The sequence below is a fragment of the Hippopotamus amphibius genome, chromosome 5 (genome assembly GCF_030028045.1).
Source record: "Hippopotamus amphibius kiboko isolate mHipAmp2 chromosome 5, mHipAmp2.hap2, whole genome shotgun sequence".
In the NCBI taxonomy this organism is placed as follows: Eukaryota; Metazoa; Chordata; class Mammalia; order Artiodactyla; family Hippopotamidae; genus Hippopotamus; species Hippopotamus amphibius.
In genome coordinates this window covers 34,260,980-34,287,559 of record NC_080190.1, presented here as the reverse complement: position 1 = coordinate 34,287,559, position 26,580 = coordinate 34,260,980, and the positions used below count along the sequence as shown (strand labels likewise).

At 38.2% G+C, this 26,580-nt stretch overlaps 1 protein-coding gene across 1 annotated transcript in view; it reads left to right on the top strand.

Moving 5' to 3' along the window:
• Window positions 1–8,769: 8,769 nt before the first annotated feature.
• Window positions 8,770–26,580, top strand: part of LOC130853803 (cytochrome P450 2C55-like) — a 40,819-nt gene continuing 23,008 nt past the window's right edge. The window contains exons 1-3 of the mRNA XM_057736142.1: window positions 8,770–8,952; window positions 10,154–10,316; window positions 10,491–10,640. Of these exons, the coding sequence (XP_057592125.1) occupies window positions 8,770–8,952; window positions 10,154–10,316; window positions 10,491–10,640 (496 nt within the window). The remainder of the gene's footprint in view (window positions 8,953–10,153; window positions 10,317–10,490; window positions 10,641–26,580) is intronic.

The following is a 26,580-nucleotide window of genomic DNA, read 5'->3' as shown; positions in this document are numbered from 1 at the left end:
TCCAAAAACGGCAGACTACACTTCTCAAGTGCACATGGAACATTTTCCAGGATAGATCACATCTTGGGTCACAAATCAAACCTCGGCAAATTCAAGAAAACTGAAATCATATCAAGCATCTTCTCAGACCACAATGCCATGAGACTAGATATCAATTACAGGAAAAAAACTGCAAAAAATACGAACACATGGAGGCTAAACAATTCACTCTTAAACAACCAAGGAATCACTACAGAAATCAAAGAGGAGATCAAAAAATATCTAGAAACAAACGACAATGAAAACACAACAACCCAAAACCTATGGGACGCAGCAAAAGCAGTTCTAAGAGGGAAGTTTATAGCAATACAGTCCTACCTTAAGAAACAAGAAAATGATCGAATAAACAACCTAACCTTACACCTAAAACAACTAGAGAAAGAAGAACAAAGAAACCTGAAGTGAGCAGAAGGAAAGAAATCATAAAGATCAGAGCAGAAATTAATGAAAAAGAAAGGAAAGAAGCAATAGCAAAAATAAATAAAACTAAAAGCTGGTTCTTTGAGAAGATTAACAAAATTGATAAACCATTTGCCAGACTCATCAAGAAAAGGAGAGGATGCAAATCAACAGAATTAGAAATGAAAAAGGAGAAGTAACAACGGACACCTCAGAAATACAAAACATCATGAGAGACTACTACAAGCAACTATATGCCAATCAATTGGATAACCTGGAAGAAATGGATACATTCTTAGAAAAATACAATCTTCCAAGACTGAACCAGGAAGAAAAAGAATCACAAGTACGGAAATTGAGGCAGTGATTAAAAATCTCCCAACACACAAAAGCCCAGGACCAGACGGATTCACAGGTGAATTCTATCAAACATTTAGAGAAGAGCTAACACCTATCCTTCTCAAACTCTGCCAAAATATTGCAGAAGGCGGAGCACTCCCAAACTCATTCTACGAGGCTACCATCACCCTGATACCAAAACCAGGCAAAGATGTCGCAAAAAAAGAAAATTACAGACCAATATCACTGATGAATATAGATGCAAAAATCCTCAACAAAATACTAGCTAACAGACTGCAACAGCACATTAAAAAAATCATACACCATGATCAAGTGGGGTTTATCCCTGGGATGCAAGGATTCTTCAATAGATGCAAATCAATCAACGTGATACATCATATCAACAAATTGAAGGATAAAAACCATATGATCATCTCAATAGATGCAGAAAAAGCTTTTGACAAAATTCAACATCCATTTATGATAAAAAGCTCTCCAGAAAATGGGCATAGAAGGAAATTACCTCAACATCATAAAAGCCATATATGACAAACCAAAAGCCAACATCGTTCTCAATGGAGAAAAACTGGAAGAATTCCCTCTAAGAACAGGAACAAGACAAGGGTGTCCACTCTCACCATTCTTATTCAACATAGTTTTGGAAGTTTTAGCCACAGCAATCAGAGAAGAAAAAGAAATAAAAGGAATGCAAATTGGAAAAGAAGAAGTAAAATTGTCACTCTTTGCAGATGACATGACATTATATATAGAAAACCCTAAAGACTCTACCAGAAAACTGCTAGCACTTATTGATGAGTTTAGTAAAGTAGCAGGATACAAAATTAATGCACAGAAATCTCTTGCATTCCTATACACTAACAACGGAAGAGCAGAAAGAGAAATTAAGGAAACTCTCCCATTCACCATTGCAACCAAAAGAATAAAATGCCTAGGAATAAACCTGCCTAAGGAGGCAAAAGATCTGTATGCAGAAAACTTTAAGACATTGATGAAAGAAATCAAAGACGACACAAACAGATGGAGAGCCATACCATGTTCCTGGATTGGAAGAATCAACATCGTGAAAATGACTGTACTACCCAAAGCAATTTACAGGTTCAATGCAATCCCGATCAAATTACCAATGGCATTTTTCACAGAACTAGAGCAAGAAATCTTACGATTTGTATGGAAATGCAAAAGACCCCGAAGAGCCAAAGCAATCTTGAGAAGGAAAAATGGAGTTGGTGGAATCAGGCTTCCTGACTTCAAACTATACTACAAGGCTATAGTGATCAAGACAGTGTGGTACTGGCACAAAAATAGAAAGGAAGATCAATGGAATAGAATAGAGAACTCAGAAGTAAGCCCAAACACACATGGGCACCTTATCTTTGACAAAGGAGGCACGAGTATACAATGGAAAAAAGACAGCCTCTTCAATAAGTGGTGCTGGGAAAATTGGACAGCAACATGTAAAAGAATGAAATTAGAACACTTCCTAACACCATACACAAAATAAACTCAAAATGGGTTAAAGGGCTACATGTAAGGCCAGATACTGTAAAACTCCTAGAGGAAAACATAGGCAGAACACTCTATGACATACATCAAAGCAACATCCTTTTTGACCCACCTCCTAGAATCATGGAAATAAAATCAAGAATAAGCAAATGGGACCTCATGAAACTTAGAAGCTTTTGCACAGCGAAAGAAACCATAAACAAGACTAAAAGGCAACCCTCAGAATGGGAAAAAATAATTGCCTACGAAACAACGGACAAAGAATTAACCTCCAAAATATACAAGCAGCTCATGCAGCTTCATACCAAAAAAGCAAATAACCCAATCCACAAATGGGCGGAAGACCTAAATAGACTTTTCTCCAAAGAAAACATACAGATGGCCAACACACACATGAAAAGATGCTCAACATCACTCATCATCAGAGAAATGCAAGTCAAAGCCACAATGAGGTATCACCTCACACCAATCAGAATGGCCATCATCACAAAGTCTGGAAACCACAAATGTTGGAGAGGGTGTGGAGAAAAGGGAACTCTCCTGCACTGTGGGTGGGACTGTAAGTTGGTACAGCCACTATGGAAAACAATTTGGAGGTTCCTTAAAAACCTACAAATAGAACTACCATATGATCCAGTAATCCCTCTACTGGGCATATACCCAAAGAAAACCATAATCCCAAAAGAAACACGTACCATAATGTTTATTGCAGCACTGTTTACAATAGCCAGGACATGGAAGCAACCTAAATGCCCATCAACAAATGAATGGATACAGAAGATGTGGCATATATATACAATGGAATATTACTCAGCTATAAAAAGGGATGAGATGGAGCTATATGTAATGAGGTGGATAGACCTAGAGTCTGCCATACAGAGTGAAGTAAGTCAGAAAGAGAAAGACAAATATTGTATGCTAACTCACATATACGGAATCTAAAAATGTTGCTGACGAACTCAGTGACAAGACAAGAAGAAGGACACAGATGCAGAGAATGGACTGGAGAACTCGAGGTTTGGGGGGGGTCGGGAGGTGAAGGGGAAGCTGAGATGAAGTGAGAGAGTAGCAGAGACATATATATACTACCAACTGTAAAATAGATAGCCAGTGGAAAGTTGTTGTATAACAAAGGGAGTTCAACTCGAGAATGGAAGATGCCTTAGAGGACTGGGGCAGGGAGGGTGGGGGGGACTCGAGGGAGGGTGGGGGGGGAGTTGAGGGAGGGAGGGAATACGGGGATATGTGTATAAAAACAGATGATTGAACTCGGTGTTACCCCCAAAAAAATAAAAAAAAGAAAAAAAATAATAAAAAAAGATACATGCAAAAAATAAATAAATAAATATAATAAATCCTAAAAAATAAAAAAAAAGGTCGTGAGGTATCACGTCATGAAAACCTAGGGTGAAACCTTAAGCACATTACTAAGTGAAAGTAACTAATTTGAATGCTACATACTGTCTAATTCCAACTCTGTAACATTCCAGAAAACTATGGAGACAATGCAAGATCAGTGGTTCTCAGGGGCTTGGGAAGTAGGGATGGATAGATGGAGCACAGAGGATTTTTAGGTCAGTGAAACTGTTCTATATGATACTTTAAGGGTGGATGTATGTCATTCGACATTTGTCAAAATCCATAGAATGTACAAAATTGAGTGAACCCTAACATAATCTATGAACTTTGGTTTATAATGTGTCAGTATTATATCGTTGTACCATACTGGTGAGGGTTGCTGTTGGTGGGATAGGCTGTGTGTATGTGTGTATGTGTGTGTGTGTGAACTATGTACTTTTTGCTTAGTTTACTGTGAACCTGAAACTTCTCTAAAAAATAAATTCTGTTCATTAAAAAGAAAACCCCTAATCCACCAACCTGAAGCTCCAGCCAACCTGAAGTTTGCATTACCCTGTGACAATAGAGGGGTTAATATTTCTGCTCTCCTGGTCATTTGGACAACAACAGGAATGCTATTTGATATGAGATGTCATTTAACTGGGAGTTGAAAAACAGATTCTAACACAAGGCCTTGTACTAATGCAATGAGGACACTCTATCCACTGTCGTTAATTGCTCACTTAAAAAGAGAAAGATTGGTTTCTACTGTACAACAAAGTGAGTCAGCTATACGTATACATTTTTCCCCTCTTTTTTTTATTTTCTTCTCATTTGGGTCGCCACAGAGCATCGAGTAGAGTTCCCTGTGCTATACAGTAGGTTCTTATTAGTTATCTATATTTTATATATAGTATCAGTAGTCTATATATGTCAATCCCACGCAACTATACTCTAATACAAATTAATGTTTAAAAGTTTTTGGAATTAAGAATAGAAAGATTAGACTAACTGATCTCAGATACCTTTAATCTTTAAATTATCTTTGACTGTTTTGTTCTATAAAAATAAATGGCTTCAACAGAAGGAAGGTGGAGCAGAGCAGGGACATTCATTTCTCAAGGAATAGAATGGTTGTTCTAAATATATTTATTTCATCCAAAATAAGCTAGTGCAGTTCTTTTAAAGTTTAGAGCTTTGTAAGTTAGGCAGAAAGTTACTACTTCTCTTTTTTTTTCTAATTAAAGTTTACACCAGATCTTGGACTCCCTCAGGTTTAAAGGTTACAAAATCAAACTTTTCTGACCCCCATTTTAATCAGCTGGTGCAGTAATTATTAACTAAATTGATGTATTTGCAGAGCCACTGACGGATGTATCACGAAATATTGAATCATGGTAGTTTCAGTAAGTGTGGTGACCCTGGTGAACTGAGTCTTTGCTTGGAGGGAAGCACACTTGATTCAGGAGATGTGAGTTCTAGTCTCAGCTCTACCACCTGTAGATACTGTGTCCTTCACCCAAGTACTGAATCTCCAAGGCCTATCCATAAAATGGAAATAATTTATCTTTGGGAAAGGTAATTGAGAGAATCATAGGAGACATTATGGTGTGAAAATTCTCCATTACATGTTGAGTAAAACATGCCTGAATGTAAACATGGGGAATAAAACATTTGTGATTAGGTCTTGACAAAAACTTATTTTTTCCTTACTAAAAGAGGTTAGAAATAACTGCAGTAATCAGTTTTGAACAAATGTGATGGTATCCTTATAGAACACATGTTTGTAAAGCACTGTCATTAGTGATCTAGTAATGTTTACCATTCCAGTGATATTTAGGGCTTCATGACCACTAAATGTCACCTCCAGTTCAGGTCTGCATGTTCTGGTGGTTCTGTGCTGTAAGTCTGTTTAATGCTTCTCATCCTCCACTGAATCCACACCTGTTGTTCTGTGTAAAATCTCCCCTCCTTGCTGTTGATGGCAAATTGAAATTATAATGGAGTAATCACAGTTCAGGCCTACAGAAATGGGGTCAGGAGGCCATTGAGGATCTGGTCTCAGGCAGGTCTCTGCACCACTGAGGACTGGAAATTTCTTTGACCTGTACCAGACCCAAGGAGAGGACCAGCCCTATTCAGGACAGTATCTACTAAATGCAACCTTATGGTGTCAAGGTCTCCCCTTGTAACTGTGCAACAATTTCCAACCCCAACCAATGTTTACTTAACAAAAACTCTTACTTATTGCCATATCCAATTATAACTCTTTTTTTAAAAAATTTATTTATTTATTGGCTGTGTTGGGTCTTCGTTGCTGCTCATGGGCTTTCTCTAGTTTCGGCAAGCAGGGGCCTACTCTTCATTGCGGTGCACGGGCTTCTCATTGCTACGATGGCTTCTCTTGTTGCAGAGCAGGGGCTCTAGGGCACACAGGTTTCAGTAGCTGTGGCTCGTGGGCTCTAGAGCACAGGCTCAGTAGCTGTGGCACATGAGCTTAGTTGCTCCACAGCATGTGGGATCTTCCTGGACCAGGGCTTGAACCTGTGTCCCCTGCATGGGCAGGCGGATTCTTAACCACCACATCACCAGGGAAGTCCCCCAATTATAATTCTTGATAAACAACTCATGTAACTAACTGTAACCTTACCATCTTTTCCTTTATAAGTCTGCACCATTTTGTAGTCCAGTGGAACACAATTCAAGTGCTTCTTGAGTCTGTGTCTCCTGGTCTACAGTCTTAACAAATCCCCAGTAAACACCTTTTTATTTCAGTCGGGTCTTTTCTAAAATTTTGGTTAACACTATGCATACTTCATTCCATTATTTCTGACAAAGAGAAACTCCAAAAGGCAACAGAAGCAGTTGTGTTTGGAAGCAACTGGGAGGCCTGAGCCATAGTTTCTCAAGCCGTCCCCACTAAATTCTTGAGATTGGCACTTCCCTCTTTGGTGATGGAGAGGGGAGAATACCTTAAAAACTTTCTTCTCTTGAGAATTTATGACCCTTTTTTCCTTGGAGTCAAATAGGGGACATCTGTTTAATGTGAAGCCTGTTATTTTGTGAACAGTCAATGGGGGGGAGGGGTATATATTCAGAGTAATATGTCTGGGGGCAATGGAAGAAACTTTCACATATTGAGGTATGAGGAAGTCATTCTGACTTATGCATGATTTGACCTGAACTTTATGATAACTAGAATAGCCTGTTGTATGATCTGTTTTCATACCTTGTACGTCTGCTTTAACTGTTAAAGAATGCATTATCCAGATGTAAAGAACATCCACTTTGAAGATAGGGATAAAATACCTCACTTCCTATGGCACTCATGCTAGTAGTCCTTCAAAGATAAGTTTCCCTTCCCAGATGCCAAGGTCATACTAACTCCCTGGGCATGTGCTGATCTGTCTCTTTTGATACTTTGAAGGAATGTTCCCCTGTCATGTTTGATGTATCTTCTTTGTTCTGCCAAATTATAAAACTGTACTGAAAACCATGCTTCTCCGGAGCAATTTTTTCAGAGCTACTGAGAGGCTGTCTCCCAGGCTGTAGTCCTCAGTTTTGCTCAAATAATTCTCTTATGTTCCTTATTAGAAACTGCTTATTGATTATTTGTGTCCACAGGGGTTTAGTGTCTCTTGCTAAAATTGTTCTTGAGGCAGCTGTGGTATAAGTGAATGCATCATAAGTGATGGGCATCAGAAGATTCTCAGTTTAAATCCTAGTTTTATTAAGTATGAGCTGTGCGATGCTGGACAGGCCTCCTGTTCTCCCAGAATCTCCATTTCCCCCATTTGAAAAGTATAAAATAATAATCCCTATTTCCAGTGTTTTTTCTTTTCTTTTTTTTTGGGGGGGGGGGAGGAATTTCAAGGTAAAAGGCATATAAATTTACTTAGTTAATTATTTCTGTTTGGTCATTCAAGATGTTTGAATTATGTTAGTGTTAACCAAGAATTCCAAGAATGCAGACCTGCTTGAAATAAACAGGTGTTTAATTGAGGTTTGTTAGGACTGCAGCCTAGGAGACACCGATCCAAGAAGACATTGAGTTGTATTCCACCAGACTGCAAGATGGGGGAAGCTTATCAAGGAAAAAAGCACAAGGTTACATAAATTATTTGTCAAGAATTAGGACTGGAGCTGGCATGGATGGTACTTTTGTTAGGCAAGGATTGGTTGAGGTTCAAAATGATTACATAGTGGTGTGTGTGGGTACTTGAAACTACAGGGTTGCAGCTCACCGTGGCTAGCATATATTGTTTTCTTTTTTAAAAATTTGACATTTTACCCATTTTAAAGAACACAATTTAGTAATTTTTAGTATATTCACAACATTGTGCATTATCTAATTCCAAAACATTTTCATTTCAGAAAGAAACACTGCTCAGTAAGCAGCCACTGCCCATATATTGTTTTAAAATGGCTGTTGGTATCCTTGAGTTTGACACAGTTCTGAAAATTGAATTTCTTGGTTTTGCAGAAACGTGTCTGAAACCACATCCACAATGGTTACCTAATTCCATTCTGGTGGCTGGGACCGTAGTTACTTCATTTTGATTTTTAAATGCTCTTAAGTATGTCCTCATTAGCTATTTTATGTATAGGTAACTGTAATGTTAGTACAGTACATTAAAATATTTTAAAATCTTTCATTTCAAGGACAAATTATCCTAGTGTTAGATTTAGCATTATAACATAACCTTTTTAAAATATAAAAGGCATAGAATACACTGATATTCCTCAAAGTCGTAAATTCCCAACTGGTCATTGACTTCAGTCCAGAGTTTTGAGTCTTTTTTGGCATCAAATTATTGATGTCAGTGGTTCTCAATCCTGGCTGCAATAGAAACTACTTTATTTTTTAATTATCAATGCCTGAACTCCAGCCCAGTACAATTAAACCAGAATCTCTAGAGTCATCACTGGGCACAGAGAAAACAAGACTAAAGGACAGTTTATTTTTTATTTTTATCAGTGGGGCAGCGTTCGCACAGAATAGAGTATAAAGTGGATGTAATTGCTTGATCTCTTTAAACCTCAGAGAGGTGCAAATTCAGTTAGCAAGGATTGTTATAAAAGCTTTAGATTTCAGATGCACAGTTGTCTGAATAAGAAGAGAAGGTACCAATGGATCTGGTTGTGGTCCTGGTGCTCTGTCTCTCCTGTCTGCTTCTCCTCTCACTCTGGAAACAGAGCTCTGGGAAAGGGAAGCTCCCACCTGGCCCCGCTCCTCTCCCAATTCTTGAAAATATCCTACAATTAGATGTTAGGAACATTGGCAAATCCTTAAGCAGTTTAAGTAGGTTTTATGTTCCTGCAGTGTGTTGCAAACGGTAAGTAAATTAATCCCAATTATGAAACTAATACATATTGCTATGGGCACGTTGTCAAAATAGGTCAGTGTGTACCAAATTACTCCCTGTAAATGTTGTTATTTCTCTTGCCTTTTCAGGTATGTCATTATCATAAATAGAAAAACAAAATAATGTGTTTTGTGAGTAGAGAAACATTTAGGTCTTTGTATGGTAGAATCAAAATAATAAAGTGTCAAAAGCTGGGAGTGTTGCTTCCCTTCTTTGTTTCACAGCCATTTGCTATGATTTGGGGCAGAAAGTAAATGGTAAGTGAAGTGGTTTGTGATTTGAGGTTTTCTTCCAGAAGTCATACACTATATAAGCTGTGTGTTTTGTTCAGATGGCCAGGAAGACAGCACTTTTCTGAAGAAGGGCATTTGCCTGATGTTAAGAAAGTAGCTTGGGATCAGGATGAGCATGCGTGAATGAAAGAGAGAAGTCATCAGTCAGGGCCCAACTGGTGGCAACAGCATTCATTTGGATTCTGCAGGAAGCTGCCGTCTGCACCCTGTGAATGCTGCAGGGTGGAAAATACTGTTCTCTGAGATGCTGCATGTCCTGACACTGCCTCTGTGATGCTTCCTCTCTGTTTGTGTTAGTCATACCAGCAGATCTCAAACTAGAATGGGCATTAGAATTATCTGAATTTAATTTTTAAAATATAAATTCTAGTATTCATCATAGGGCTAGAGAATCAGAATTCTAATGCCTGCTATACTGGTGATCCTGAAGCAGTCAGCTGGGTGTTGATCCAAAGGTGCGCTCTGAGAATTGGTATTGCTCAAGGATCAGAGGCTGAATAAGAAGAGTTTCAAATTTGAATCTTCTGTATAGTAGCCCTAGGATGCTAGAAATGAATTGAAATCCCCTGACATCAGTTTCTTTATTTATAAGTGGGGCAAATAAATTTGCTGAAGGTGCTGATATGAGGATTAATCATGATCTGTATACCAATTACTTGGGCCATTGCCTGACATCGCAGGCTATCCATTAGTGGTAGCTATAACAGTCACCATCATATGTATGTATTCACAAATATTTTAGGTTGTTTGTGGCAGAATAAAAGTATAAAAGTAGGATGACAATACACTCTGAATCCGGTACCGTATATTATCGAGTAGTGACTTCTTTTGCTATTCATGCATCTCTTTTCTCAGCTCTCAAAAGCCTGTGGCCCTGTGTTCACTCTGTATTTTGGCATGAAGCCCACAGTGGTGTTGTGTGAACATGAAGCAGTGAAGAAAGCTCTGACTGATCTGGGAGAGAAGTTTTCTGGAAGAGGCAGTTACCCAGCACTTCAAAGAATTAGTAAAGGACTTGGTAGGTGTGCATGTGCACATGTTCAGCATTGGCAATGGGTGGGGTTGTGGAGGGTGAAAAGAGGAACTTGAAGAGCCCCCAGCAGAGCTTGGTCCATCTCTGAGGCTGCCAAGTGTCAGCTCGCTCCTCCTTGCCTACGGCCTCCCTCCTAGCTTCTGCTTCCTCTCCTGGTAGGAATCATTTTCAGCAATGGAAAGAGATGGAAGGAGACCCAGAGCTTCACCTTCATGACCCTGAGGAGTTTGGGGATGGAGAAGAAGAGCATTGAGGACCACGTTCAAGAGGAAGCCTGCTGCCTTGTGGAGGAGTTGACAAAAATCAATGGTGGGTGATTCTGTGCTCTGTGACTGTCACCTTCACAGACTGCTCTCTCTACAGTGGTGCCCTTAGAAACATTTCAGGGGTGGCCACATCTTTCATATGGGTGGTGGTTGTCAGCCCTCATGTGGAGGGGGCTGGTGTGAGGCATAGAGCCAAGGAGGCTTTTGTGTATCTGTGCTTGTTGTGCGTGTACACCAGTGATGGTGTGCACAGTGTGGGTAATAATGATCATTTAACCATATTCTCTCCTGAACTTTGCTTTTAAGTCAGAAGTCACAAAGAATGGTTTTGAGTTATTTCCTGAAAGAGAGAACATTGTTCTTCCTATAGCATAAATATGGTTCTATAGTCCAGAGCATTTCAGTAGGGGATACTTGTTAAGTGGACAGGGTGGGAATGACCTCCTCACACCCTTATGGAGCATGAAACAAGTGACTTGTGTGTTCGCTTAATTGAACTATATTTATATATTCAGCCTCACAGGCAAGTCTGAGAGTCCAGGCCTACAGTTCTGGCCAATAGTAACACCATCTATGGTTTTATTCTATTAGGAATATCTTAATGCAGTTGTTACCAATTTTGATTTCTCTGTAAGCACAACACTATTTAAAAATATCAGCTTTCTTTATTTCTTGTTACTCAGTACTCATTGTATTGATTTATATATTTTGAGTAAATATTTGCTACATCATAATTCTGCAAAATACACAAATGCCAAATTATAAAATGTTTGATTTAACTAGATTTCAGTATTGTCAGTAACTGCTACCCTGTCATCTCTGAGTGGAATTTTTTTTTAATTTTAATTTTTATTTATTTATGTATTCATTTTTGGCTGCATCTAGTCTTAATTGTGGCATGTGGGCTCTTTGTTGCGGCACGCAGGCTTCTCTCTAGTTGTGACACTTGGGCTCCTGGGAGCGTGGGCTCTGTAGGTATGGCATGCGGGCTCCCTCATTGAGGCGTGCGAGCTCAGCAGTTGTGGTGTGTGGACTTAGTTGCCCCTTGGCCTGTGGGATCTTAGTTACCTGTCCAGGGATTGAACCCATGTCCCCTGCATTGGGAGGTGGATTCTTTACCACTGGACCATCAAGGAAGTCCCTCTGAGTGGAATTTGGCTTTGTTTTCAGTTTGCTAAATTTTGCCCCATCCTTGTTGGATTTTGATAACAAATATATGGTAATTATTTACTTCCCACTACCAGGTGTAGTGACTTGTAAAGTGGTTGTCACAATGACTCTGATTTTCAGCTTATATTACAAATTACAGTTTTAAAATTATTTCTTTTATATTAAATGGAAGACAAATCAGATTTACTGTGAATCACATATAGACAAAGAAATGCCTAAGGCTTTTAAAATTACCCTTCACCTATCTAGCCAAAATAAAAGTTGTTTTAAAGCTTAGAGCTCTGTAATGTTTAAAGGAGCCTGCATAGAAGCGGCTAACTACACATTTTCCTTTAATTTCATGCCTTAACCATTTATTCCCAACACTTTACAAAAATTTATAGTAAAAAACCATATAACATGAGATCAAATTAAGACCCAATTATTAAGTATACATTATAGCATTATTAACTATAGTCACACTGTTGTACGGCAGGTCTGTAGAATTTTCATCCTGCATGACTGTCTGATACTCTACCCATCGAACTGCAACTCTCCATTTCTTCATCCCTAAGGCTCTGGTAATCAACATTCTACTTTTTGTTTCTATAAGTTTGATGACGTCAGATACTTCGTTTATTTGGAATCATGAATCCTTTCTTCTACTGTGATAGGGTTTTTTCACTTAGTACAGTGTGCTCAAGGTTCATCCATGTTGTATTATGTGGCAAGATTTGTTTCATGTTTATGGCTGAATAATATTCCAGTATATATATTTATACATTTTCTTTATTCATTAATCATTGAGGGATTTTTAGGTTGTTTTTACCTCTTGGCGTTTGAGGTCAAGGGAGTACAAATATCACTTTGAAAGCCAGATTCACTTCTTTTGGATAAAAACTCAGAAATGGGATTGCTGGGTAATATCGTAATTCTATTTTTAATTGTTTGAGGAACCTCCACACAGTCTTCCATAGGAGCTACTGGTAGTAGTATTGCACCAACCATGTGCAAAAATTCTGTTCTCCCCACCATCACCAACATTTGTTATTTTCCTCTCCACTCCCTCCCCCCTCCTCTCACCCCCTCCTTCCTTCCCTCCCTCCTTCCTTCTTTCCTTCCTTTTTCTTTCTGATAATGCCCATTCTGACAGATGTGAGGTGATACCTCATTGCTTTTGATTTGCATTTTCTAATATATGGTATAAACCTTGACAGTTTTCCCCCTATTTTGTAATGCAAGTGCCTGATTTAGTCTGTGATTGCCAAGGCATCCATTTTAAAGAGACATCCCCTTCAAAGATGGCTATCTCAAATAAACACATGCCAGCCACAGGACTAGATAAAGAGCCAGGCTGTCTCCCCCTACTGAGTCTCCTTTTTTTAGAGATCTTGGTTGATTTCAGTTACTGACTTTTCTGGGCTTTTTTTCCCCTTTTCTCTTCCTGTGCTTTAAATTCCCACTCATATGTATTAAATTCACCAATAAAGAATATTGAATTGCTCTTTCAGTTGTACACCTTAAACTAATATATTGTAACTCAACTATACTTGAGTTTAAAAAAAGAGTGAGCCCTCAAAACACTGTGCTCCCACACTTGACCCCAATGAAAGTGGAATCCCAGGTCCAGTCTAATTTCTAGATCTTGTAAGTAATAAACCTCTATTTTTTGAAAGTTTCTTGATTGTTACTACTGAAGGGCATCTTGCAATCATAATAAGAACCTCAGGGGCTGGTCCAACCACAACATTGGTTATTGATAGGTTGAGACCAACACAGAACATAGTGATTAGTGATATTGAACATTTTTGTTTTGTTTTGTTTTGTTTTTATTTTTTGGGGGGTACACCAGGTTCAATCATCTGTTTTTATACACATATCCCTGTATTCCCTCCCTTCCTTGACTCCCCCCGCCTCGAGTCCCCCCCCTCCCCGCCCCAGTCCTCTAAGGCATCTTCCATCCTCCAGTTGGACTCCCTTTGTTATACAACAACTTCCCACTGACTATTTTACAGTTGGTAGTATATATATGTCTGTGCTACTCTCTCACTTCGTCTCAGTTTCCCCTTCACCCCCCGCCCCCTCCCATGCCTCGAGTTCTCCAGTCCATTCTCTGTATCTGCATCCTTGTTCTTGTCACTGAGTTCATCAGTACCATTTTTAGATTCCGTATATGTGAGTTAGTATACAATATTTGTCCTTCTCTTTCTGACTTACTTCACTCTGTATGACAGATTGTAGTTCTATCCACCTCATTACATATAGCTCCATCTCATCCCTTTTTATAGCTGAGTAATATTCCATTGTATATATATGCCACATCTTCTGTATCCATTCATTTGTTGATGGGCATTTCGGTTGCTTCCATGTCCTGGCTATTGTAAAGAGTGCTGCAATAAACATTATGGTACATGTTTCTTTTGGGATTATGGTTTTCTTTGGGTATATGCCCAGTAGAGGGATTACTGGATCATATGGTAGTTCTATTTGTAGGTTTTTAAGGAACCTCCAAATTGTTTTCCATAGTGGCTGTACCAACTTACATTCCCACCCACAGTGCAGGAGCGTTCCCTTTTCTCCACACTCTCTCCAACATTTGTGGTTTCCAGACTTTGTGATGATGGCCATTCTGATTGGTGTGAGGTGATACCTCATTGTAGCTTTTTTAAATTTTTTTTTGGGGGTACACCAGGTTCAATCAACTGTTTTTATACACATATCCCCGTATTCCCTCCCTTCCTTGACTCCCCCTGCCTCGAGTCCCCCCCACCCTCCCCGCCCCAGTCCTCTAAGGCATCTTCCATCCTCGAGTTGGACTCCCTTTGTTATACAACAACTTCCCACTGACTCTTTTACAGTTGGTAGTATATATATGTCTGTGCTACTCTCTCACTTCGTCTCAGTTTCCCCTTCACCCCCCGCCCCCTCCCATACCTCAAGTTCTCCAGTCCATTCTCTGTATCTGCTTCCTTGTTCTTGTCACTGAGTTCATCAGTACCATTTTTAGATTCCGTATATGTGAGTTAGCATACAATATTTGTCCTTCTTTTTCTGACTTACTTCACTCTGTATGACAGATTGTAGTTCTATCCACCTCATTACATATAGCTCCATCTCATCCCTTTTTATAGCTGAGTAATATTCCATTGTATATATATGCCACATCTTCTGTATCCATTCATTTGTTGATGGGCATTTCGGTTGCTTCCATGTCCTGGCTATTGTAAAGAGTGCTGCAATAAACATTATGGTGCAAGTTTCTTTTGGGATTATGGTTTTCTTTGGGTATATGCCCAGGAGTGGGATGACTGGATCATATGGTAGTTCTATTTGTAGGTTTTTAAGGAACCTCCAAATTGTTTTCCATAGTGGCTGTACCAACTTACAGTCCCACCAACAGTGCAGGAGCGTTCCCTTTTCTCCACACCCTCTCCAACATTTGTTGTTTCCAGATTTTGTGATGATGGCCATTCTGATTGGTGTGAGGTGATACCTCATTGTGGCTTTGACTTGCATTTCTCTGATGATGAGTGATGTTGAGCATCTTTTCATGTGTTTCTTGGCCATCTGTATGTCTTCTTTGGAGAAATGTCTATTTAGGTCTTCTGCCCATTTGTGGATTGGGTTATTTGCTTTTTTGGTATGAAGCTGCATGAGCTGCTTGTATATTTTGGAGGTTAATCCTTTGTCCGTTGTTTCACAGGCAATTATTTTTTCCCATTCTGAGGGTTGCCTTTTAGTCTTGTTTATGGTTTCTTTTGCTGTGCAAAAGCTTTTAAGTTTCATGAGGTCCCATTCGTTTATTCTTGATTTTATTTCCATGATTCTAGGAGGTGGGTCAAAAAGGATGTTGCTTTGATGTATGTCAAAGAGTGTTCTGCCTATGTTTTCCTCTAGGAGTTTGATAGTGTCTGGCCTTACATGTAGGTCTTTAATCCATTTGGAGTTTATTTTTGTGTATGGTGTTAGGAAGTGTTCGAATTTCATTCTTTTACATGTTGCTGTCCAATTTTCCCAGCACCACTTATTGAAGAGGCTGTCTTTTTTCCATTGTATACTTGTGCCTCCTTTGTCAAAGATAAGGTGCCCATATGTGTTTGGGCTTACTTCTGAGTTTTCTATTCTATTCCATTGATCTTCCTTTCTATTTTTGTGCCAGTACCATACTGTCTTGATCACTATGGCCTTGTAGTATAGTTTGAAGTCAGGAAGCCTGATTCCACCAACTCCATTTTTCCTTCTCAAGATTGCTTTGGCTCTTCGGGGTCTTTTGCGTTTCCATACAAATCGTAAGATTTCTTGCTCTAGTTCTGTGAAAAATGCCATTGGTAATTTGATCGGGATTGCCTTGAATCTGTAAATTGCTTTGGGTAGTACAGTCATTTTCACGATGTTGATTCTTCCAATCCAGGAACATGGTATGGCTCTCCATCTGTTTGTGTCGTCTTTGATTTCTTTCATCAATGTCTTAAAGTTTTCTGCATACAGATCTTTTGCCTCCTTAGGCAGATTTATTCCTAGGTATTTTATTCTTTTTGTTGCAATGGTGAATGGGAGAGTTTCCTTAATTTCTCTTTCTGCTCTTCCGTTGTTAGTGTATAGGAATGCAAGAGATTTCTGTGCGTTAATTTTGTATCCTGCTACTTTACTAAACTCATCAAATAGTGCTAGCAGTTTTCTGGTAGAGTCTTTAGGGTTTTCTATATATAATATCATGTCATCTGCAAAGAGTGACAATTTTACTTCTTCTTTTCCAATTTGGATTCCTTTAATTTCTTTTTCTTCTCTGATTGCTGTGGCTAAAACTTCCAAAACTATGTTGAATAAGAATGGTGAGAGTGGACACCCTTGTCTTGTTCCTGTTCTTAGAGGGAATTCTTCCAGTTTTTCTCCATTGAGAACAATGTTGGCTTTTGGTTTGTCATATATGGCTTTTATGATGTTGAGGTAATTTCCTTCTATGCCCATTTTCTGGAGAGCTTTTATCATAAATGGATGTTGAACTTTGTCAAAAGCTTTTTCTGCATCTATTGAGATGATCATATGGTTTTTATCCTTCAATTTGTTGATATGATGTATCACGTTGATTGATTTGCGTCTATTGAAGAATCCTGGCATCCCAGGGATAAACCCCACTTGATCATGGTGTATGATTTTTTTAATGTGCTGTTGCAGTCTGTTAGCTAGTATTTTGTTGAGGATTTTTGCATCTATATTCATCAGTGATATTGGTCTGTAGTTTTCTTTTTTTGTGACATCTTTGCCTGGTTTTGGCATCAGGGTGACGGTAGCCTCGTAGAATGAGTTTGGGAGTGCTCCGCCTTCTGCAATATTTTGGCAGAGTTTGAGAAGGATAGGTATTAACTCTTCTCGAAATGTTTGATACAATTCGCCTGTGAATCCGTCTGGTCCTGGGCTTTTGTGTGTTGGGAGATTTTTAATCACTGCCTCAATTTCTGTACTTGTGATTGGTCTGTTCATGGTTTCTATTTCTTCCTGGTTCAGTCTTGGAAGATTGTATTTTTCTAAGAATGTAACCATTTCTTCCAGGTTATCCAATTGATTGGCATATAGTTGCTTGTAGTAGTCTCTCATGATGTTTTGTATTTCTGAGGTGTCCGTTGTGACTTCTCCTTTTTCATTTCTAATTCTGTTGATTTGCATCTTCTCCCTTTTTTTCTTGATGAGTCTGGCTAATGGTTTATCAATTTTGTTAATCTGCTCAAAGAACCAGCTTTTAGTTTTGTTTTGTTTTGTTTTTTTGGGGGGGGGGTACACCAGGTTCAATCATCTGTTTTTTTTTTCTCAGAGTTGGCAAAGGGGTGTTTTTATTATTTTTTTTTTGGGGGGGTACACCAGGTTCAATCATCTGTTTTTATACACATATCCCTGTAAGCTTTTAGTTTTATTTATTTTTCTTATGGTTTCTTTCCTTTCTTTTTCATTAATTTCTGCTCTGATCTTTATGATTTCTTTCCTTCTGCTCACTTTGGGGTTTCTTTGTTCTTCTTTCTCTAGTTGTTTTAGGTGTAAGGTTAGGTTGTTTATTCGATCATTTTCTTGTTTCTTAAGGTAGGACTGTATTGCTATAAACTTCCCTCTTAGAACGCTTTTGCTGCGTCCCATAGGTTTTGGGTTGTTGTGTTTTCATTGTCGTTTGTTTCTAGATATTTTTTGATCTCCTCTTTGATTTCTGTAGTGATTCCTTGGTTGTTTAAGAGTGAATTGTTTAGCCTCCATGTGTTTGTATTTTTTGCATTTTTTTTTCCTGTAATTGATATCTAGTCTCATGGCGTTGTGGTCTGAGAAGATGCTTGATATGATTTCAATTTTCTTGAATTTGCTGAGGTTTGATTTGTGACCCAAGATGTGATCTATCCTGGAAAATGTTCCGTGTGCACTTGAGAAGAAAGTGTAGTCTGTCATTTTTGGATGGAATGTCCTATAAATATCAATTAAGTCGAGATGGTCTAATGTGTCATTTAAAGCTTGTGTGTCTTTATTTATTTTCTGTTTGGATGATCTGTCCATTGATGTAAGTGGGGTGTTCAAGTCTCGCACTATTATTGTGTTACTGTCGATGTCCCCTCTTATAGCTGTTAGCATTTGCCTTATGTATTGAGGTGCTCCTATATTGGGGGCATAGATATTTACCATTGTGATATGTTCTTCTTGGATGGATCCCTTGATCATTATGTAGTGTCCTTCCTTGTCTCTTGTAATAGTCTTTACTTTCAAGTCTAATTTGTCTGATATGAGTATTGCTACTCCAGCTTTCTTTTGACTTCCATTTGCATGGAATATCTTTTTCCATCCCTTTACTTTCAGTCTATATGTATCCCTTGGTCTGAAGTGGGTTTCCTGTAGGCAGCATATAGAAGGGTCTTGTTTTTGTATCCATTCAGCCAGTCTGTGTCTTTTGGTTGGAGCATTTAATCCATTTACATGTAAGGTGATTATTGACATGTGTGTTCCAATTACCATTTTCTGAATTGTTTTGGGTTTGTATTTGTAGGTGTTTTCCTTTCCTTGTGTTTCCTACTTAGAGAAGTTCCTTTAGCACTTGTTGTAAGGCTGGTTTGGTGGTGCTGAATTCTCTTAGCTTTTGCTTGTCTGGAAAGCTTTTGATTTCTCCCTCAAATCTGAATGAGATTCTTGCTGGGTAGAGTATTCTTGGCTGTAGGTTTCTCTCCTTCAGGACTTTCAGTATATCCTGCCATTCCCTTCTGACCTGCAGAGTTTCTGTAGAAAGGTCAGCTGTTATCCTGATGGGTTTTCCCTTATATGTTGTTTGTTGCTTTTCTCTTGCTGCTTTTCATATTTTTTCTTTGTGTTTAATTGTCATTAGTTTGATTAATATGTGCCTTGGTGTATTTCTCCTAGGGTTTATTCTGTATGGGACTCTCTGTGCTTCTTGGACTTGGTGAATTATTTCCTTTCCCATGTTGGGGAAGTTTTCCACTATAACCTCTTCAAATATTTTCTCAGACCCTTTCTTGTTTTCTTCTTCTTCTGGGATGCTTATAATTCGAATGTTGGTACGCTTAATGTTATCACTGAGGTCTCTGAGACTGTCTTCTATTCTTTCTATTCTTTTTTCTTTTTCCTGCTCTGTGGTGTTTATTTCCCCCATTCTATCTTCCAACTCACTTATTCGTTCTTCTGCCTCAGTCATTCTGCTGGTTATAGCATCTAGAGTATTTTTAATTTCAGTTATTTTGTTATCCATTGCTGTTTGTTTTTCTGAGTTCTTATGAACTGTTTCTTGTACTTTCTCTATTTTGTTATTGAGATTTTGTATCATTTTTACTATCATTACTCTGAATTCTTTTTCAGGCATTTTTCCTATTTCCTTCTCACTTATTTGGTCTTGTGGGTTTTTTTCCTGCTCCTTTGCCTGCATGGTGTTTCTTTGTTTCCTCATGGTTGTCCAAACTTTTGGGGTTGCTTGTCCTGGCGATAGAGGTGTTTATAGAAGACTGTCCAAGCCTCAGACTAATGTCCAAGTATTGGATTAAACGAATATTAAGTCACATTACTGCATGTTCTATATTGGATATTTCTTCCCTCACAACTCTTGCTGCTGAGGCAGCGTCTCAGCGAGTAGGAGGCCCCTCCACCACAGGTGCGTGAGCACTCGCTCCACGGGCCCCAGGTGTCCCACAGGCCGTCCCGGTCCTCCTCAGAGCAAGCGGTCCTGGAGCTCTTAGTCATCTTCCAGTCTGGCAGGTCAGTTCCCCTGTAGCACCGCTCTCCGTGTGTCAGAACGGTGGCTGGATAAGGCTGGAATGGTATTCTGGGAGAGGGCCCAGCAAATACAATTTAGATGTGCTGTTTCACCAAGAGCTATTCACAGAAGATGCAGGACATGTGGCATCGTGTTGTGTGACGTGGAACCCAAGAACTCATCTCTACTCCCGGAGTGAGCTGGCACTGAGCCAAGAGGCAGCCACCATTGTGGTGTCTTGGAAACAACACTGCATTTGTAGTCAGGACACACTGCTTCAAACTTGTTTCCCCATCTTTATTTCCTTTGCGCTTAGTCCAGTTTCACTTGCTCCTAGGGTGCTACGTGCAGAGGCCTCGCCCCTGGCATGTCAGACCGGAGTTCCTGGTGCGACAGGGCTGCCTGACACCTCAGCTCTGCCGTGAGCAGAGACGCTGCTCGCGACACTCTGAACATCTTTTTATAGATCATTTGACCATTTGTATGTCTTCCTTATTTTTTTTAAATAAATGCAAGTTAAAGATATCATTTAAATCATTAGCAAGGAAATCAGTTACAACCAGTTGTAACTAGGTGTTTACAACCTGTTCAGAGGAGAAGGGTCAAAAAGCACAAACTTATTTAGAGTAAGGGAATGTTGATGTGAATGTACAAATGAAGACAAAACTAGCTGGGAAAGTGAATGGAACCTTTACCAGACAGAACAGAGCTTGTATGCCTATAGACAAGAGTTCTTTTGCATTGCTGTCAGTTATTGATAATTTAGAAAGCTGCAGAATAGCTCCCTTAGGTTTACAGAATGGTGAACTATAGACAATTCATAGTTTTCTGATGAAACATACATTTCCCTACACTAATTACACCTACATATGCAGATTTAAAAAAATCCATCAAGGGTGATGCCTTAGAGGGCCAGGACAGGGAGGGTGGGAGGGAGTCGTGGGAGGGAGGGAATATAGGAATATATGTATAAATACAGCTGATTCACTTTGGTGTACCTCAAAAGCTGGTACAAAAGTGTAAAGCAATTATATTCCAATAAAGAGCTTAAAAAAAAAAACCATCAACTTTCCTGACAGTTGGTTTACACTCAATATTTTCCCCCCAGCTTTATTGAGATATAATTGATACTGTATAATTTTAATGTATACATTATGTTGATTTGATATACTCATATATTGCAATATGATTACCATCATGAGCATTTGTCTGACACCTCCATCAAGTCACATAATTACTATTTTTTTGGAGAACATTTAAGATCTACTTTCTTAGCAACTTTCAGGTATATAATACAGTAATGCTAACTATATCACAGTGCTGTGCATTAGGTTCCCAGAACTTACTCATCTTCTAACAGGAAGTCTGTGCTCTTTGGCCAACATCTCCCCTTTCCCACTGCCCCTTCCCCAGCCCCTGGTGATCACCCTTCTACTCTATGTTTCTATGAGTTTGAGTTTTTTTAGATTCCACATGTAAGTGATATCATACAGTATTTGTCTTTGTCTGACTTATTTCACTTAACATAAAGCCCTCAAGATCCATTCATATTGTTACAAATATAAGGATTTCTTTCTTTCTCTTGGCTGGATAATATTCCATTATATGTGTGTGTATACAGTTTAGCCTTGGAACAACGTGAGTTTGGGCTGTGTGGCTCCATTCAAACGTGGATTTTTTTCAGTAAGTACTTGCTACAATACAACACAAATTCATGGAGGTTGAGTCATATGCTGAACTGCAGATATAGAGGGCCTACTGAAATGTCATACCCAGATTTTCAACGGTACAGGGGGTTGGTGCCCTAACCCCCACATTGTTCAAGGGTCAGCTGTGTTTATATATATTTGTCTGTCTACCTATCACCTATCATCTATCTATCTATCTATCTATCTATCTGTCTATCTATCTATCACCTATATCATCTATCTATCTATCATCTATCATCTATCTCATGTTGTCTTTATCCGTTCAACTGTTTGTTTCCATATCTAGGATATTGTGAATAATGCTCCAATAAACATTGAAGTGAAGATATCTTTTGGATATCCTGTTTTCATTTCCTTCAGATTTATACCCAGAAGTAGGATTGCTGGATCATATGGTGGTTCTGTTTTTAATATTTTGAAGAATCTCCATACTGTTTGACATAGTGGCTGTACCATTTTATGTTCACACTAACAGTGCACAAGGGTTCCCTTTTCTCCACATCCTAGTCAGCACCTGATATCTTTTGATTTTTTGATGATAGCCACTCTAACATTGTGAGGTAATACCTCATTGCAGTTTTGATTTGCATTTTCCTGATGATTAGTGATGTTGAGAACCTTTCTATGCACCTGTCGGCCATTTGTATGTCTTCTGGGAAAATTGACTATTCAGTTCCTCTGCCCATTTTTAATGAGATTTTTTTCCTGTTAAGTTGTATGAGTTCTTTACATATTTCAGATCCTTGTCAGATATATGAGTTGCAAATATTTCCTCTTATTTTGTAGGTTGCCTTTTCTTTTCATTGGGCATTTGTTTTGCTATGCAGAAAAGGTTTTTGTTTGGTGTAGTCCCACTTGTTTATTTTTGCTTTTATTGCTTGTGCTTTTGGTGTCATATCCAAAAAATTTATTGCCAAGACCAATGTTAAGAAGCATTTCCCCTAAGTTTTCTTCTAGGAGTTTTATAGTTTCAAGTTTTACATTTAGGTCTTTAATTCTGTTTGAGTTAACTTTTGTGAGTGGTGCAAGATAGGGGTCCTGTTTCATTCTTTTGCATGTGAATATCCAGTTTTCCCAACACCATTTATTGAAGAGCCTATCCTTTCCCCCAGTGAGTATTCTTGGCTCTCTTGTCAAATGTTAGCTGATAGTATCACTACATGTGTGGGTTTATTTCTGGGCTTTCAGTTCTGTTCCATATATTTGTTTTTATGCCAGTACACTACTGTTCTGATTTTCTAGCTTTGTGATATAATTTGAAATTGGAAATTTTAGTGCCTTCAGCTTTTTCTTTTTTTTCTCAGAATGTGTTTCGGTATTTGGGACCTTTTGTGGTTCCATGTGAATTTTAGGATTTTTAAAAATATTCCTGTTAAAAATACCATTAGAATTTTAATAGAAATTGCTTTGAATCTCTGATTGCTCTGAGTAATATAGACATATTAACAATATTAATTCTGCTGATTCATGAGCACTATCTTTCCATTTATTTGTGCCTTCATTAATTATTTCATCAATGTCTTATAAGAGATCAGTGTACAGAGCTTTTACTTTCTTGGTTAAATTTATTACCAAGTATTCTGTTGTTTTTGTTGCTATTTAAGATACGGTTATTTTCTTTATTTCTTTCTCAGAGAGTTTTCTGTTAATGTGTAGAAATGGAAGTGGTTTTTGTATATTGTTCTGTATCCTGCAGCTTTACTGAATTCATTGATTAGTTCTATTTACCTAATTCATTGATTAGTTTTTTGTGGAGTCTTTAGGGTTTTCTATATAAAATCATAGCATCTGCAAACAAACTTTTTTACTTCTTTGTTTTCCTTTGTATACATTTTATTTCTTCTTCTTGCATTATTACTCTGGTTAGGAATTCCAGTATTATGTTGAATAGGTGTGGTAAGAAGGGGCACTCTCTCATATTTTTTCCCGATCTTAGAGGAAAAGCTTCTAATCTTTCACTTTTGAGTATGATGTTGACTATCGGCTTGTCATATCTTGCCTTTACTATGTTGAGTAAAGTAGTGTAAAAGTGCTTTTATGATGAAAGAATGTTGAATTTTGTCAAATGCTTTTTCTGCACCTGTCGAGATGATTATATGATTTTCACTTTTCATTATGTTAGTATGGTATATCACGTTTATTATTTTGCATATGTTTGTTTGAGTTTGAGAAATGTTGGCAGTGTTTTCCAGTTTGTAAATGTTTGTAGAATTCACCAGTGAAACCATCTGGTTCTGGACTTTTTTTGTTAGGATTTTTTTTGACTTTTTATTAAACAATCTTATCATTATTGGTTTGTTGGATTTTCTGTTTCTTCATGATTTAGTCCTAACAGGTTGTGTGTTTCTAGAAATGTATTCATTTCTTGTAGGTTATCCAATTTGTTGATGGATAATTGTTCATAGTAGCCTCTTCCTTATTTTGTATTTCTCTGGTATTTATTGTAATGTCTCCTCTTGATTTCTGAATTTATTTATTGGCATTTTCTCTCTTTATTTCTTACTCTAGGTAAAGGTTTGTCTTTTAACTTTTATACTAGAAATAGTAATGGTTTATGTACCACCTCTACATTTTGAAAGTGTTCTGGTTTTGTCTATATATTTACCAATATCAGCCACCTTTACACTTTCATATGCTTTTGTGTTGTTGTTCAGTGTCCTTTTGTTTCAACTTTAAGGATTCCTTTAAGCATTTCTTGTGAAGTTTCAACACATGGTGATGAACTCCCTCAGATTTTGTTTATCTGGGGAAGTCATTATTTGTGATTCATTTTTGGAGAATTGTTTTGGCAGATATAGTATTCTTCGTCAAAAACTACTTTCTTTCTGCATTTTGAATATATCATTCCATTCCTTTTGGCCTGCAAGATTTCTGCTTAGAAATCCACTGATAACCTTATGATGGTTCTGTGGTATGAGAGACAACAAGTCATTTTTGTTTTGCTGCTATCAAAATTCTCTCTTTGTCTTTGACTTTTTTTTTTAAAGCTCTTCATTGGACTATAATTGCTTTACACTGTTGTTCCAGTTTCTGCTGTACAACAAAGTGAATCAGCTGTATTTATACATATATCCCCATATCCCCTCCCTCCCACAATTCCTTCCCACACTCCCTATCCCACCCCACTAAGTCATCAGCAATCATTGAGTTGATCTCCCTGTGTTATGCAGCAGCTTCCCACTAGCTATCTGTTTTACATTTGGTAGTGTATATATGTCAGTGCTACTCTCTCACTTCGGTTGCTTCCATGTCCTGGCTATTGTAAATAGTGCTACAATGAACATTGTGGTACATGTGTCTTTTTGAATTATGGTTTTCTCAGGGTATATGCCCAGTAGTGGGATTGCTGGGTCATATGCTAGTTCTACTTTTAGTTTTTTTGAGGAAACTCCATAGTGTTTTCCATAGTGGCTATACCAATTTACATTCCCACCAAGAGTGCAGGAGGGTTCCCTTTTCTCCACACCCTCTCCAACATTTATTGTTTCTAGATTTTTTGATGATGGCCATTCTGACTGGTGTGAGATGATACCTCATTGTGGCTTTGGCTTGCATTTCTCTAATGATTAGTGATGTTGAGCATCCTTTTCATGTGTTTGTTGGCCATCTTCTTTGGAGAAATGCCTATTTAGGTCTTCTGCCCATTTGTGGATTGGGTTATTTGCTTTTTTGATATTGAGCTGCATGAGCTGCTTGTATATTTTGGAGATTAATCCTTTGTCCGTTGCTTCGTTGGCAAATATTTTTGCCCATTCTGAGGGTTGTCTTATTTATGGTTTCTTTCTCTGTGCAAAAGCTTTTACGTTTCATTAGGTCCCATTTGTTTATTTTTTATTTTATTTCCATTATTCTAGGACGTGGGTCAAAAAGGATATTGCTTTGATTTATGCCATAGCGTGTTCTGCCCATGTTTTCCTCTAAGAGTTTTATAGTTTCTGGCCTTATATTTAGGTCTTTAATCCATTTTGAGTTATATTTGTGTATGGTGTTAGGAAGTGTTCTAATTTCATTCTTTTACATGTAGCTGTCCAGTTTTCCCAGCACCACTTATTGAAGAGACTGTCTTTTTTCCATTGTATATTCTTGCCTCCTTTGTCAAAGATAAGGTGCCCATATGTGCGTGGGTTTATCTCTGGGTTCTCTATTGTGTTCCATTGATCTATATTTCTGTTTTTGTGCCAGTACCATACTGTCTTGATCACTATGGCCTTGCAGTATAGTTTGAAGTCAGGGAGCCTGTTTCCTCCAGCTCCATCTTTCCTTCTCAAGATTGCTTTGGCTATTCGGGGTCTTTTGGTGTCCAAGCACACTGTAAAATTTCTTGTTCTAGTTCTATGAAAGATGCCATTGGAGATTTGATAGGGATTGCATTGAATATGTAAATTGCTTTGAGTAGTATAGTCATTTTTATAATGTTGATTCTTCCAATCCAAGAACATGGTATGTCCCTCCATCTCTTTGTATCATGTTTGTTTTCTTTCATCAGTGTTTTATAGTTTTCTGCATGCAGGTCTTTTGCCTCCTTAGGCAGGTTTATTCCTAGGTAGTTTATTCTTTTTATTGCAATAGTAAATGAGAATGTTTCCTTAATTTCTCCTTCTGATCTTTTGTTGTTAGTGTATAGGAAGGCAAGAGATTTCTGTGCATTAATTTTGTATCCTGCTAAGTTGCCAAATTCATCGATTAGTGCTGGAAGTTTTCTGGTAGTGTCTTTAGGGTTTTCTATGTATAATATCATGTTCTATGAAACATATAGAGAAGAGCTAACACCTATTCTTCTCAAACTCTGCCAAAATATAGCAGAAGGAGGAACACTCCCAGACTCATTCTATGAGGCCACCATCACCCTGATACCAAAGCCAGACAAAGATGTCACAAAAAAAGAACATTACAGGCCA